The 16911-nt window shown below is 43.2% G+C and overlaps 1 protein-coding gene across 2 annotated transcripts in view; it reads left to right on the forward strand.

Moving 5' to 3' along the window:
* PRKCZ (protein kinase C zeta) overlaps positions 1-16911 on the forward strand; it is a 614201-nt gene that overhangs the window by 55228 nt on the left and 542062 nt on the right. For both annotated transcript variants that reach the window (XM_077457658.1, XM_077457659.1), the window contains exon 2: positions 12162-12337. In XM_077457658.1, coding sequence (XP_077313784.1) covers positions 12267-12337 — 71 coding nt within the window. In that variant the 5' untranslated portion in view covers positions 12162-12266. The remainder of the gene's footprint in view (positions 1-12161; positions 12338-16911) is intronic.

Raw genomic sequence — 16911 nt, forward strand, 5'->3', positions numbered from 1 at the left:
CTGCATCTTGGTGCCTCCTATTGGTGGCCATCGGTGCCGCCTATCAGTGCCTCCTCATTCGTGCCAACTCATCAGTGCCCGTCAATAGAAAACTATTTTATAACCGAAATGAAGAAACGTTTTATTATTATTTTTAATTTTAATTTTTTTATCAAAAATTTCTGCCATTTTAGTTTTAGCAAAAAATTAAAAACCCCAGTGGTGATCAAATGCCACCAAAAGAAAGCTCTATTTGTGGGAAGAAAATTATGAAAATTTCGTTTGGGTGCAGTGTTGCATGACTGTGCAATTGTTGTTTTTTTCCCAGCATTTTTTAGAAGCTTAAAGTGGACCTTTTTAGTCTTTTTTTATTTATTTATTTATTTATTTTTTCATCTTTCCATTCATTAAATCTTCAGCTTGTTTTAACTTTTTGGACAGTAAAGTATTTATTTTTTGCCAGTAAATACCTTATACGACCCACTTCCCCTTTCTTTTCTGGTCATTAGCCCAGGCTTATGACATTATGCATCTCTCTCTCATCCCTCCATTCAGATCTCCTCTAGAGCAGTGATGTTTTTGGGCTGTCGCTGGGCAATACGGACTTTCAACTGCCTCCAAAGGTTTTCTATGGGGTTGAGATCTGGAGACTGGCTAGGCCACTCCATGACCTTGAAATGCTTCATATGAAGTCTCTCGCTCTCTCGCTCTCTCGCTCTCTCGCTCTCTCGCTCTCTCGCTCTCTCGCTCTCTCGCTCTCTCGCTCTCTCGCTCTCTCGCTCTCTCGCTCTCTCTCTCTCTCTCTCTCTCTCGCAAATTCGAAAGCCGCGGAACACCCTTTAAAAGTCTATGGGAGAAATCAAAAGTGCTAATTTTTAAAGGCTTATATGTAAATTATTGTCATAAAAAGTGTTTGGGGAACTGGGTCCTGCCCCAGGGGACATGTATCAATGCAAAAAAAAATGTTTTAAATACGGACGTTTTTTCGGAAGCAGTGATTTTTAATAATGCTTAAAGTGAAATAAAAGTATAATATTCCTTTAAATTTTGTACCGGGGAGGTGTCTATAGTATGCTTGTAAAGTGGTGCATCTACTCGCGTCTGTCAGACGCGAGTAGAGGAAAGCTGATCGGCTGCTCCTCTTACGGGAGGCTCTGTGCTGATCGATTATCAGCACAGGCCCCCCCCCCCCCAAGGATGCCCACTCTGGACCACCAGGGATGCCCAGCACCAGTTATGCCACCCTAGACTGCCAGGGATGCCAGTCAGTGCCCACAATGGATGCCAATCAGTGCCCACAATGGGCATCACTGATTGGCATGCATTATTGTTTGGCACTGATGCCTCTTATCAGTGCCCATCTGTGCCTCCTATCCATGCCCATCTGTGCCAGCTATCAGTGCCACTTCATTGGTGCCACCTCATCAGTGCTGCCTTATCAGTGCAGCCCCATCAGTGCCCATCAGTGCCCATCAGTGAAGGAGAAAACTTCTTTACAAAGTTTTGAAACTGAAACAAAAAAAACATTTTTTTCAAAATTTTCAGTCTTTTTTTTTTATTTGTTTAGCAAAAAATAAAAACCGTAGAGGTGATCAAATACCACCAAAAGAGAGCTCTATTTGTGGGGAAAAAAATAATAGAATTTGGGTACAGTGTAGCATGTCCGTGCAATTGTCATTTAAATTGCGACAGCGCTGAAAGCTCAAAATTGGTCTGGGCAGGAAGGTGTTTAAGTTGTTTAAATGCCCAGTATTGAAGTGGTTAAAATTAGCACTTTTGATTTTTCATGTTCGTGAAAAATAGTTTAACGGTGTTCGCGTGTTCGAACAAAGTTTTTGCCTGTTCTCATTTTCTGGATGCGAAACCAAACGGGGGTGGTGTTCGGCTCATCCCTAGCCACTACTAAAGAGTAATTTTACAGTTTATTAGCAAGCTCTATAAGGTACGTTATTTGGCTTTTCTGGTGTTTCACTACTGCATCCCCCTGAAATTCCTGTGCATGTGTAGACTTTTTGAATACCAAAACTTGCAATTAATGATTGGCCTGCATTTAATGGTGGGAGGCATACTTTGAAGTATTTTAGCTTTTTCTTCCTTTTTTTTTTTTTCCTTTTTAAGAGCTGGCTCACACCACAAATCACCCTAAATGCGCTTTTGCTTGCAGTTCTCATCCCAAAAACTCACTCCAGATGCATTTCTGCATGCATGTTTTTGATGCGTTTTCAATGCGTTCCAGTGCGTCTCCTCCCCCCCCCCCCCCCCTTTCCTATTTTACAAGGTTTCCACTTAATTTTTTTCATGTAATGCATTCTGGTGCGGTTTTGATACGTTTTGCCATGTCCCAGTACAGTTCTGTGCAGAAAAAATGCTGCAGGTACTATATTTTTTTTTATTTTTTTTTTTACTGCACTGATGTGAACTAGGCATTGAAACCCATATAATCTACTGGCCAGTAGTTTTTAATGCAGAAAAAAAAGCACACTGGACTGCATCTTGTGTGGACTGGCCCGGGCACCAGCGACTGACAGGTTGGCTACCAAACACTGACATTTATCTACTTTGTTCAACCTTGGTATAGAGTTGTTTTAAAAAGACGGTCCAGAGATCCTGATGCCTTGCATAACGACATATTTATTCCTCTTGATGCTGTTATTTAAAATGCATTTCTTTCTTGGGAGTATTCAGGAGGCGGCATAGCTAAAACTCATGTATCAATTATGAGCGATTTTAAAATTCTTTGTCCTACGTTTTGATTGAAGATCAGATTTAAACTTGTCAGAAAAGCTTTTAGAGGAATTGAAACGGACCATCCTAAACTCGAGACAATTAAGTTAATGAAAGTATTGCATTTAGATTTTTTTATATTTCACTGTTGTCTTTGCAGTACCTCTTTAAAATATACTTCTAGGCAGGGCTTCACAAATTTGCTTTGAATCTAGGAGCCAGCTAAAAAGTTAGAAGCCAGTTTTTTTTTTTTTTTTTTTAACAAAGCTTATGGGTAGCATGTAACATGTTCCCGAAGGTGAACTTCTTCAACTAGTTCACAACCAGAGCTGTTTTTTGCACACATTTAAAAAAATAATTTTAAGCCTGAAGATTACATAAAACATTATATATTTTCTGAAAGCAGACACCCTAGAGAATAAAATAGTAGTAGTGAGGTCCAGTGTGCCCCTATTCTCCATTTTCAGGGACACATTTTTGCCTAAATTCAGCCCTCAAACGGAGCCAAGCCGATACGCAGCAGCAACGCAGATATGTGAACCGGCTCCATAGAGTGCTGGTCACAATCTCCTGTTATGTGAATTGGATGTGAGTAAACCCACATCTAATTTGCATAGGTGCGAACCCAGCCTTAATTTTAATGCACCTATGCACACAGGCACATATACAAGCGCCGTGTATTCTTCAGTAAAAGAAAATAGAAAAATCAGCTTTTTTGCTCAGTAATTTACGCCTAATGAGCACAAATGTGGGCAAATGCCCATTTACATATTGTGCAAAAACGCAAAAAAATTTATTTGTGCAAAAAGTCTGAAAAAGTAGATGTGCATGAGACCTAAAAGTTTATGGGTACAAAATTACCCTTTTTTTTGTAAAATATAAAAGTTGAGGTTGCACCGAGTAAATAGATACCCAACATGTCATACCTTAAATTTGCTTGCGACCGTGAAAAGGCAAAAAACGTCAGAACCCTATATCTTCCATAGGCAACACTTTAAAAGCCCCCTACAGGTCATTAGTTTAGCGTTCTGAAGGAGGTCTGGTAGCATTATTGCTCTTATTCTGGCATGTGTGGCGATATGTAATGTGTATCGCAATCAGGTGTTTTCAGGTATAGAGCCCATGCGTTTGTTTATATGCATATATGTGGGGGTGCCTCAATTTTTATTTTATTTTTTGGTGGGGAATTTTATGTGCTTGGGTGCAACATTTTTAGTTTTTAACAATTTAAAAACACCCCCCCCCCTCAATCTCATAGGGGACAAAAAGTGATGTTTTTTTTTGGCGACGGGTTCTCTTTAATGAGGCACGCAGAGTCTCTGCATGCATGTCTCCCTTGTGCTGCACTGAATGTAACGCAATACACATCACGCTGTATTACACTATTTTCTGGCCTTGATGGCGTGTCGCGTGTGTCTACTCTCCTCCTTTCCCTCTACTTGGTGGCACCTAATATGCCGGTCCTGGGCCCGCAGATGAGCAAGTTGACCTGATGCTTGCGGTTTGTCTAGCCCTGCTTATAGGGTTGTAATTGCAGTTTTTATAGCTGATTTGATCAGGCTACACATGATTCCTATATATGATTGATATATATTTTTTTTTTCCACCAACCAGCGGGTTGAGTAAAAAAAAAAAAACGAAAAAAAAAAATCTGATTCCCCCTTCCACACAATTGATGTGGATGGGGCAATCCTTCCCGCTATGGTGTTGTATTCTGACAACAGGGAGCCTTTGCTAGCTTAAACACACAGCTTGGAATCCTTAAAGCGGGGTTCCACCCTAAAGTGGAACTTCCGCTGATCGGAACCCTCCCCCCCTCCGGTGTCACAATTGGCACCTTCCAGGGGGATGCAGATACCTGTTAGACGGGTATTTACACCCACTTCCAGGCATAGACTCCCACGGGAGTCTATGCCTTTTCCTGTCCCAGCGCGCTGTCTGCTGGGACACACACAGGTCCCAGAGACAGCGTGGACAATTCCTATTGCGCTGTGCGACTCGCGCATGCGCAGTAGGGAACTGGGAAGTGAAGCCGCAGCTCTTCACTTCCTGATTCCCTCACCTAGAATGGTGACGGCAGCAGCCGAGAGATCGATTAGCCTCGGCTGCTGGCATAGCTGGACCCTGGGACAGGTGAGTGTCCATTTATTAAGTCGGCAGCTGCAGTATTTGTAACTGCTGGCTTTTAATATTTTTTTCCACAGTGAAATCCCGCTTTAAGCCCCGTTCACAGGGGCAGAATTTCGGGAGACAGTTGCCGATAGAAATAATGCTGACTAAAGAAAACCAGCTGTTGACTGGTGATGTATCAAATAGTGTCCCCCATTGGATAGTGTCCGCCCTGTACTGCGGTTGCGCAGTATGAAGGACAAGGAGAAGCCGAACATCTCCGAAGATAAACGGTGCCTGCGCAGTTGGTCCAGGTTCAAGGCCCACCATCCAAGTGGATATGGAGTTAGAATAAAAAATAGCTGAGTGAAGCGAAGCCTTGCCTGAAGGGTGGCGAGCGAGGCCTTGTCTAAAGGGTGGCGAGTGAAGCAAGCCCACAAGGGGCCCTGTTAGTATGAGCCACTGTATGTCCACTTGGATGGTGGGGCTTCAACCTGGACTCAGTGCGTAGGTGCCATTCTTCTTCTTCTGAGACTTTCGGAGTCTCCTTCTCCTCTGTGCTGCGCCTGCGCAGTACGGGGCGGACACTATTCGATGGCCGGACACTTTTTGACAGAACACTGGCTCCTGATCAGCGCGCTCAGCCAATGGCAAAAAAACTGTGTTCAGGACAGATGTTCAGAGGCATTGGAAACACATGGTTGTAACAGCATCTAAACGCGGTAACTCGCGTTTTATAAGCATTTTCATTCATAGGCATTTTTGAGAGCGAGATTTTGCAGCTCATAATATACAGGGTTTGATATCGATATTTTCCATTGCAAATGGTCAGAAATTATTGCATATTGAAAACGCTCATAAACGCGGCATGTAAAAGTGCCAAAACTGAGGTTTCTTTCATATTGGTTATTAGCTATTAAGTTACATCATTTAAAAGTTTTTCAACCCTCCCATGTACTTGAAGCCTTAGTGCACAAAGTGTGTGCTCTTTGACAGGAAGTTTAGAGAAGCTGTGCTAGTAAAGTTTGACATGTTTGCTACGCCATATATGAACTAAATGTACTGAGGAATGTTTTTTTCCTGGTCGATCAAAAACACTAAGGATATAATACTGCTATAAATCCTACAGTAAGGGACCTGACCCAAAGATGGCATTCTTCTTTTGTATTGGTTTAGCGTAGGGCAAAGTTACTTTTTTAATATTGGTCTTTTCTAGATCGAGAGCCTCAGACAGTATCTGCAAACCTTTTCATTTTATTTATTTATTTTTGCTTTAAAACAAATATGTATTTCAGAAGGGCATCTCAGCTGTGATATTTTTTAATCATGTTAAAAATGAAGTTTAGTCATAAAAAAATTCTGTGAGCTAACTTCTTACCCGTAATGAAGGATGTCCCATGTGCAGGCAGCTGGATCCTGTCCAGCATAGCAAGCAGTTCACCGCTGCGGGTATCAGTATAAAGTTATTGACACCCCAAATTGATTTGCAGAAGGCAGTGTGAACTGTGGAATCAGATGGAATTGGATCAAATGGGTCTGAACACCCATGCCATCTGATTCCAGTGTGGACAAAAGAGTCCTGCACCATTTTGGAGATTTCAGGCATTCAAACTGTGCAAATTAGAGTGTTGAAAATGATTGGCGCATCAATGCATCACTAGGCAGCTTTCAAAAATTCATTGCGGTATAATCCAGCTTAATGGCGATTGCTCATTACCTCATCTCGGCTCTTCCACCTCATGAGATGTGGGGCGGAGGGAGGAGGATGGTAGTAGTGCTCCGAAGGTGAGACCAACCTGTCACCCTTAATGTACAGTGCCTTGAAAAAGTATTCATACCCCTTGACATTTTCCACATTTTGTCATGTTACAACCAAAAATGTAAATGTATATTTTATTGGGATTTTATGTGATGGACCAACACAAAGTGGCACATAATTCCTAAAGTGGAAGGAAAATGTTAAATGGTTTTCAACATTTCTTACAAATAATTATGTAAAAAGTGCGGGGTGCAATTGTGTTCAGCCCCCCTGAGTCAATACTTTGTAGAACCACCTTTCACTTAAGTTACAGCTGCACATCTTTTTGGGGATGTCTCTACCAGCTTTGCACATCTAGTGTGACATTTTTGCCCATTCTTCTTTGCAAGATTGGTTGGAGAGCATCTTTAAACAGCAATTTTCAATTCTTGCCACAGAATTTTTCAATTTGGATTTAGGTCTGGACTTAGACTGGGCCATGTTAACGCATGAATATGCGTTGATCTAAACCATTCCATTGTAGTTCTGGCTGTATGTTTAGCATCTTTGTCCTGTTTGAAGGTGAACATCTGCCCCAGTCTCAAATCTTTTGCAAACTCAATCAGGTTTTCTTCTAAGATTTCCCTGTATTTGGCTCCATCCATCCTCCCATCAACTCTGACTAGCTTCCCTGTTCCTGCTTAAGAAAAGCATCCCCACAACTTGATGCTGCCACCACCATGTTTCACAGTGGGGATGGTGTGTTCAGGGTGAAGTGCAGTGTTAGTTTTCCGCTACACGTAGCGTTTTCCTTTTAGGCCTAAAAGTTCAATTTTGGTCTCATCTGACCAGAGCACCTGCAAACGGGACTTTTTATGGCTTTCTTTCAACAATGGCTTTCTTCTTGCCACTCTTCCATAAAGGCCAGATTTGTGGAGTGCACGACCAATAGTTGTCCTGTGGACCTTCCACCTGAGCTGTGGATCTCTGCAGCTCCTCCAGAGTTACCATGGACCTCTTGGCTACTTCTCTGATTAATACTCTGCCTGCCTGGCCTGTTTAGGTGGATGGCCATGTCTTGGTAGGTTTGCAGTTGTGCCATGCTCCTTTCATTTTTGGATGATGGATTGAACACTCAAAGCTTGGAATATATATATATATATATATATTTTTTTTTATAACCAACATCTGCTTTTAAAATTCTCCACAACTTTATCCCTGACCTGTCTGGTATTTTTCCTTGGCTTAGATGCTGTTTGTTCACTAAGGTTATCTAACAAACCTCTGAGGGCTTCACAGAACAGCTGTATTTTATAGTGAGATTAAAGTACACACTCTCTGATGGACTCTATTTACTAATAGGGTGACTTCTGAAGGCAATTGGTTCCACTAGATTTTAGATAGGGGTATCGGAGTATGGGGGGCTGAATACAAATGCACACCACGTTTTTCAGATATTTGTAAAAAAAAAAATTGAAAATCATTTTCCTTCCATGTCACAATTATGTGGCACTTTGTGTTGGTCTATCACAATCCCAATAAAATAAATTGAAGTTTTTGGTATGAATACTTTATCAAGGACTGTATGTGAGGGGTGAGTGTATAGACATGGCACATCTCCCACCTCTGCTGCACCTTTTTTTTGTCTAGTTTCTTCCTGAGATTTCCCTTTTAATCTTTCACCTCTGGAAACATGCTGATTTGAAATGTCTTCCTTTTCATTTTTTTTTTTGCAATGATGTTGACCTGTGTTCTTTCTTTCTTTCCAAGTTCTTGCCAAAAGACTCACCAATGATTTTTAAAGTGATACTAAGGGCCGGTTCACACTGCGGGCGATGCGAGGCGACACGACTTGCCTCGCCGCGATCTGACAAGTCGCCCCCGTTCTGTACAATGGAACCGTTCTGAGAGGAGCGACTCGAGTCGCTCCGACTCAGAAAAAAGGTTCCTGTACTACTTTTGGGCGACCTCGGGGCGACTTGCATTGACTTCTATTCAGTCATTTGCAAGTCGCCGCTGAGGTCGCGGCGATGCAAGTCGGTGTCGCCTCGCATCGCCCGCAGTGTGAACCGGCCCTAAGGGGGTATTATTTTTTTTCTTTAAAATAAAAAATATATACCTATCTGCTGAACGTCTTCTGTAGTATGTCTGCAGTCTCTGACCCTCTACTATAGTATTTTTGGGTGTGGGGAGCCTGGAGCTCCTGCTTAAGTTGTTGTCTGCTGTGTTTAGACGTTGCTACATGCAGGGAGTGGTGTTCTCCTTTTAAAAATAAAAATAAAAAATATGGAGTTCTGACTGCTTGAATTTTTTTGGATGAAAACCATGGGCAGTAGTTGTGATGCATTGCAGAATCAAATCGTTGACAGGATAGTCGTAATCTAATCGTGAGACCAGTAAAGATGCGCACCTGTAGTGCAAATCATATGCAATGTCTGCAATTGAATTAGTGCGAACCCAGGTTAAGACCCCTTTCACACTGGGATGGGAGGGGCGTCTGCAGTAAAGTGCCGCTATTTGGCCGATAGCGGGGCAATTTTACCCCCCCCCCCCCGCCAGTGCCCGAGAAAGGGTTAAACACCACAGAGGCGCTTTGCTGGCAGTATAGCCACAGTGCTCCATTGATTTCAATGGCCAGGAGTGGTATATACACCGCCCCTTCAACACTCCAAAGATGCTGCTAGCAGCCGTTCTGCAAGTGCACCCCTCTAGTTTGAAAGCCCTCGGGGCTTTCACACTGGAGACACAGCAGCAGCTGTTTCAGGGCGCTTTTTTTAGCGCTAAAGTGCCTGCAAAGCTCCCCAGTGTGAAAGGGGTCTAAAGGCTTTTTTTTTTTCCTTTTTCTAAAATAACAAACCTGTTTATACTTTCCTGCTCTGTGCAATGGTATTGCACAGAGCGGCCCTGAACGTCCTCTCCTAGGGTCCCCCACTAGTGCGATTGGCTCCTTCTCTTGTTTGTGTGCCCCCATAGCAAGCCACTTCTTATCAGGGCACATCTGTGGGCTCGACCCCAGAGTCAGGCAGTGTGCGCCTGTTGACTCGGCCCTGCCCCCGCTCTCTGTTCACAGGATTGACAACAGCTAGAGCCAGTGGCTCCCGCTACTGCCTCTGTTTGGCAAAGAGGGAAGATAGAGCTGCTGCAGATGGGAGTAGTGCTGGATTGAGATAGGCATGTATACAGGGGGTGATGCAAGTAATTGGGCTTTTTTTTTTTTTTTACATTGCTTTCTCTACAGCTAGGTCTGTTGGAGAAAATCCTTTTGACTCATCAGACTTTCTCCATCAAAAGCAATTAAAGAACTTTTCTCAATGGAGGGAGGGGGAAGGGTCCATCAGGAACTTGTACAGCAGCTTCACAGTAGACCCAAAGCTAATATCCCCTGCAGCACTGGAAGTTCAGACAGGAAGAGGATGGGGCATGGCTGCAGTTAAAGTACAGCTATAGGCAAAACTTCTTTTTTTATTTTTATTTTGGGTATAGTAAGGGAGGGTTATAACCCCGGTCACTTTTTTTTTTTTTTTTTTTTCCTACCATCTGTGTCCCATTGCAGAGATTTACCCTCACTTCCTGTCCCATAGCCAAACAGGAAGCGAGAGGAAACGGCTACAAATGTAAAGCGGAGGGCCACCCTAAAATTAAAAATGACATTAAAGCGGAGGTCCACCCTAAAGTGGACCTTCCGCTCATTGGAACCCCCCCCTCCCCTCCGGCACCACAATTGGCACCTTTCAGGGGGGAGGGGGGTGCAGGTACCTGTACAGTACAGGTATCTACACCCACTTACGGCGTATATTCTGCAGAAGGTACGCCCCTTTCTGAAGGTCCCCCGCTGCCTGCTGGGAAACACACGGATCCCAGAGACAGCGGGGACCATCCTTATTGCGAAGCGCGACTAGCGCATGCGCAGTAGGGAACCGAAGCCGAAAGGCTCCACTTCCTGATTCCCATACCCAAGATGGCGGCGGCAGCACCCGAGAGACGATCGAGAGATCGGCTTCGGGTGCCAACATCGCAGGCGCGCTGGGCGGGTAAGTGTCATTATTTTAAAAGTCAGCAGCTGCAGTATTTGTAGCTGCTGGCTTTTAAAAAAACAAACAAAAAAAAAACGGCGGACTCCCGCTTTAACATTCTACAAAAAAAAGTGAAAACATATATATATATATTTTTTTTAATTACCAGTAATGCCTGTTGCTAGGCAGTCTTCCTAATCTGCCTCTTCCCATTCCACGGCACCATTCTTTTACTCCCTCCTCTTGGGCGAGCTACCCCGTTGTCTTCCGGGACATGTGTGTGTCCCAGAAAACCACAGGCCATTCACAAAGCGCTGCGTGCCTTGCGCATGCGCAGTAGGAAATGGGCAGTGAAGCCGCAAGGACCTCCGCTTTAAAGGGCAAGTTCACACCAGACGCAGTTCCGTGTGCTTTTTTTCTGCACTAAAAATGCAGTGTTTTCCATGTATTCCAATGGCTCTAGTTCACAGCATGCAGTCAGTTTCTGGTCAGTTTCCGGTACAGAAACTGACCGGAACTGACTGTATTGGTGCAGAAAAAACAGAACTGCACGGAACTGCATCTGGTGTGAACTGGCCCTAAATGAATTCCTTGGGGACCCCAAGTCACCAGAAGTAGTGTCCCCATTGGAAGATTTCCCCACTATATTACTTTTTTGGAGACAACCCAAAATTTGGGATTTTCTTTTTTTACTTTTACTTTTCACTTTCAATGATCATGGTAAACAGGACAAATAGAGGGGGTGAACAGGGCAGGGGCTTAAAAAAAAAAACCTGACCGGTGTTCTAATCCCTCTCCACTCTAAAGCTATAAAAAATAAAAAAAGAATTTGCCTTTTTAGTTATACTTTGATTTGTACATGAGACATCTTCATTTCTGGTAAGTTATCTAAATGAAGAATTTTCTTTTTTTAACCTCTGCTTCATGGGCGCCTACAGTATCCTGCTTTCTGGTGCTGGAGACCCTACTCTGATTAGCTCTACAGGAGAATAACTGTGGCACATGTACAAGGCCCAAAGGCAAAGTTCTCTTTAGTGGATCTCTAGCATTTTTTGTTCAAAGGGAAAGTACGCATTTGTAATTGAGTGACACCGCAAATAACAAATGTTAGTGAAACTTGAATGTTCTAAATTTTAAGTAGAATCTTAATGTAAAAGCTAAATTCACTTGGCTGCTACTCTTGTTCAGAGGTGTAAACACAAACTCTCAGCAAAGCCAGTCAGGCATGTTCATCGAAATGCTGGCCAAGATGTGTATGAGGACAGTCTCATTTTGATTCCTGGTCCATGATAGCCCTCATACGTTTATGCCCACGTTAAGTAAGTATTGTTTCTGGTAGAGGAGATGAATTGCCAAAAATGATATAAATCTAGCCCTGTCCATGGTAGAAGGAATTCTCTGTGTAGCACAATGAAGCACTATATACTTGAACGTATGAATGATTTACTGTTTGATCACATGTATATCGGAATGGGCTGTGTCAGTGTTTAAGTAGTTTAAAAACGCTTCTATTTAAAACCTATTTCGTAATCTGGATGTCATTCTCGTAAAAGGTATTGGAATGCAAATAGTGATTCATTGTTTTGTTCTTTCTGTAGGAGTGACATTCTGGTTTGATTACTACTGAAGCTTCCTGGCTCACCTGTTCAGACTGTACATGTGCTTCTCCTGTGACTATCCTAACATTGGATATCCTTAGTATCATGCCAAGCAAGATGGGATCCAAAATGGATTTATCAAAAGACATCATCAAAATGAAGGCACACTATAATGGGTAAGTTGTACAGATCTCTCTGTGTTACTCTTGAATGATGAATTCACATTTGCTGGTTTTAAAGGGAAACCGTGGTGCATTTTCAGTGACTTCATATTTGTCACCAGGACTGCAAGAGAGGGCAAATCTTGTATTTATCAGTTGTCACTGATGGATGTGAGGGTAAATGTTGTGTGTTGTAGTGGCCACTGTGAGATTTGGTTTCTTACTTTAATTTAGGGAGATCTCTCATATGCTGTTGTCTCTTTGTAAAAGAAAATATTAGATAAATATATGTAATGTCAGAACTTTTTATGTGGAAAGGTTAGAACTTGTGTCGGGTTTTTGTGTCCCTACAATAGAAATGGAGCTGACACTCATACATATTGAGCCCAGTCTTACTGATGTCCTTTAAACTTGCGTGTACGCAGTGTTTTACCTTAAGAGTGAAATTGGACATTTTTTTTTTTTTTCTGATCCAAAATGCAAGAACAAATGGTCCTCTTGCCCAAGATTCTGTACATTCAATGGCACTCCCTGGTATTAAATAATTTTCAAACTTATGAATTCTATCCTCCAGTCCTTCACCTGCAGTAATGATGGACATAAGCTCCTCTGGCTCACCTTTACCACTTCAGCCCCAGAAGAATTTACCACCTTCCTGACCAGAGCATTTTTTTAGGGTTATGGCACTACATTGCTTTAACAGACAATTGCGCAGTCGTGCAAACAAAATTGACGTCCTTCCCCTCCCACCCCCACAAAAAGAGCTTTCTTTTGATGGTATTTGATCACCTCTGCGGTTTTATTTTTTGCGCTATAAGCAAAAAAAGGGTGAAAAAATGGGGAATAGAGTTATGGCATTATTATTATCAATGTTTTTTTAAATTGGTAATGGCAGCGATCTGCGACATTGTGGTGGACAGATCGGACACTATTTGGGACCAGTGACATTTAACCAGCAATCAGTGCTATTAAAATGCACCATTGCTGTGTAAATGTCACTCGCAGGGAAGGGGCTAAACGCTAGGGGGTGGGCGATCAAGAGGTTAAATGTATGCCCTCAGTGTGTTCTAACTGTAGGAGGGGTGGGCTCACTAGAACATGACAGAGATCACTGACAGAGATCACTTGTTTGCCTCTCCGTGTCACGATTGCGGGCCACTGGCGGACATTGAGTCCGCGGGGCCACTAGCCCGCGATTTAAAGGGGACATACGGGTATGCCCATTTGCGCAGCTGTGCCATTGTGCCGATTGTATATCGTCATGCGATGGACGGCAAACGGTTAAAAAACCTGGCTAATCTTGGTGGTGTAGCCATGCCAGATTCTAACTAACTTGCTCCATTATCCCATCTATACCACATAGACAAAATTGATCAGCAATGGTCTTTAGTTCCTCTGGGCATACCTCTCTACACCTCTTATGTTGCAGTGGTACATGGCTCCACAGTGACTGATGATTGTACTTCTTTTATCAACATAAACCTGTTTAACACTTGGTCTTGGCCAAACTGAATGTTCCCATGATTCATAGCTCCTCTTCCTTTTGGAACAAAATATTACTGCCTGAACTTCGCACGATCCCCAATTCAAAGATTCCCTAATTCGATGTTCCTCAGATATCTACAGCTGAGACATGCCCTGTGAACCCAGTTCTCAAACACCCTTCCATTGTTGACACCTGCCCTTTATTTGCTGTGGTATGTGGTCTGAAACCGCAAAAGCTGATCTCTACATTTTATAATATGCTTAGTACACCATCATGCTTATGCCCACAAAAATTAGCATATCAGGCTAAATCTTGCTGGAAAGTGGAGGTAAATTATTTGAATGATGAAGACGGCCGGGAGGAAGTTCGATATTTGTAAACGATCTCCCATCTGTCGGATCATTTAACACAACTGTATACAGGGTTTCACTGATACCACTTTAAGACCGTGTACCGGTGCTTTTTTTTTTCTCTCCAAGTACTTTCTGATAGCGATTACTGATAGTTTTTTTTTTTTTTTTTTTTTTTTTTTTTAAATGTCTTGTGATCTTATCTGCAGCACTGATGACGCGTGTCAGTTTTTGTTTTATTTTATTTTGTACAATTTTTTTTATTTTCTACAATATTATTATTATTATTATTATTAATATTTAGTACAATTCTTATCTTCTTTTTATTTTGCCCCATTAGGGGTGACTTTGCTGAGATATCGGGGATCAGTAAATTACATATTTACTGGCTCCTTTCTCCGCTCTCCATCCTGACAGATCGAGCATGGAGGGTGGACCAATGAGCACAGAAGGGGATTGAAGCATGAAGGAGGACCAATGAGCACGGGAAAGGAACGGAGCATGGAGGGGGACAGTTGGGGACACAGTTGGGGACAATCGATGTACATTACATTATTGGGTGAAACCCATATTTTTTTTAATAACTTTTTTTTTTTTCTTTTCTCTCACCTTTTCAGGGGGCAAAAAAAGTCCCCTAGGTGATTTTTTATTTTTTTTGGTGACATGTTCTCTCTGAGACTGTTTGTCTCCCCTTTGCTCCACAGAATGCAATGCTCGCTGCATTAGATTCTTTCCCTGGCCTTGAAGGCTGGGGAAACTGTCAGCAGGGGACCCGGAAGCGATGTCCAACATGTCCCTTCCTGGTCAGCGACAAGAAGGGGAGTAGAGCGGATGTATGTTCAATCTCCTCCTACCCCTCTACCCGGCGGCCCCTGCTATGGCTGTGCTACGAATCCAAGGGGGGCACGCTCACGTGGGGAGTGTATGGGAAGCATTTGGGCGGCAGGCCAGGAGCCAGGAAGTAATTTCTTGTTGCCATGGTGACCTGGCACCTGGGATTTGTCAGGACCTACTTAACTCCCTGTTCAGATTACTAGGTTTCACTCAACATGTAGCCATGTATGCACAGTAGCACCTGACGCTTTTTTAATTTATTATGGGCCTACCCAACTATATAGGGAGAAGAGAACAGCCAGGTGAGATGGGGAGTGAGGTAAGAAAGGCAAAGTTTTTATGCAACCCCCTAAAGTTACCAAGCATTTAACACTTGCAGCTGTGTATGGGTTTTTTATTTATTTTTTTAAGACTGGGAAACTAGGCTTTGATCTTGTTTGCTGCATCTGTATACATCAGTGGGGTCAGTACTTGGTGGTTATAAAGTCTCGCGTTTTTGTTTTGTAAAAAATAACAAACGTGTCTTGCTTGTCTGCTCTGTACAGTGGATTTGCACAGGGCAGCCTGGATCCTCCTCTTCTTGGGTCCCTCTTCGACTCTCCTGGATCCTCCCTCCTGACAAGTGCCCCCACAGCAAGCAGCTTGCTATGGGGGTACCTGAGCGGAGCCGCAGCTCCATGTATTCTGACACGAAGCTGTGGCCCGGCCCTGCCCCCTTTCTCTTCTCATTGGCTGACTGACTTTGACAGCAGCAGGAGCCAATGGCGCCATTAGAGGGGCTGAGGGGGGCTGCTGCACACAGAAGGCTTTTCATTTGAATGCATAGAATGCATTCACATAAACCTTCTGCCTTTACAACCACTTTAAAGTGGAAATAAACTCACCATTTCCCAAAACGGTTACATTCAAGGCATGCCTTGAATCATAATTGCAGGGCTTGTTTGCTTCAAAACACTGCTTCGGAAATGCTTTTTTTTTAAAGCTCCCTGAATGGCAGTCAAAGCACCTGTCACTAAATAAAATGATTAGCTTAAAGTTCTGTTTACACCTTGCTTTTGCTTCAAAAATTATCTCCTGTTGCTTTAGTGGCGCTTCAAAGTCTTCATACTGGTCTGTGACAAAGCTTGCTTGAAGCACCTGCAGCTTTTGAGAAGCTTTAATGCATCTTTAAAGCGGGAGTCCGCCGTTTTTTATTTTTTTTATTTTTTTTTTTATTTTTTTTTTTTAAAGCCAGCAGCTACAAATACTGCAGCTGCTGACTTTTAAAATGATACTTACCCACCCAGCGCACCGCAATGTCGGCACCCGAAGCCGATCTCTCGATTGTCTCTCGGGTGCTGCCGCCACCATCTTGGGTATGGGAATCAGGAAGTGGAGCCTTGTGGCTTCATTTCCCGGTTCCCTACTGCGCATGCGCGAGTCGCGCTGCGCAATAAGGATGGTCCCTGCTGTCTCTGGGATCTGTGTGCTTCCCAGCAGGCAGCGGGGGACCTTCGGAAAGGGGCGTAGCTTCTGTGGAATCTACGCCGGAAGTGGGTGCAGATACCTGTACTGTACAGGTACCTGCACCCCCCTCCCCCCTGAAAGGTGCCAATTGTGGCGCCGGAGGGGGGGAGGGTTCCAATGAGCGGATGCTCCACTTTAGGGTGGACCTCCGCTTTAACTTTGACGCTTTGTTTTGGAGGTGTTGCAGGTATGAGATATTAACACACACACAAAGGGCATCTGCCAAGCTTCATAAAAGTCCCACGAACCATCCTAGAAGCATTGCAGCGGCATCAAAAAAACACGTTGAATCGGTAGGCCCTTTAATGTGCGTTGAAGTCAAAGCATGTGTAAATGAGCCCTTATCGGTGTGCTGATGTTGGCTCTCAACTGAGTTGTCAGGGCATCAAATGGCTGGCGTCATAGCTGATCAT

Source organism: Lithobates pipiens, unplaced genomic scaffold (assembly GCF_037356315.1).
Source record: "Lithobates pipiens isolate NorthernLeopardFrog02 unplaced genomic scaffold, aLitPip1_a1.2 Scaffold_27, whole genome shotgun sequence".
NCBI classification, from domain to species: Eukaryota; Metazoa; Chordata; class Amphibia; order Anura; family Ranidae; genus Lithobates; species Lithobates pipiens.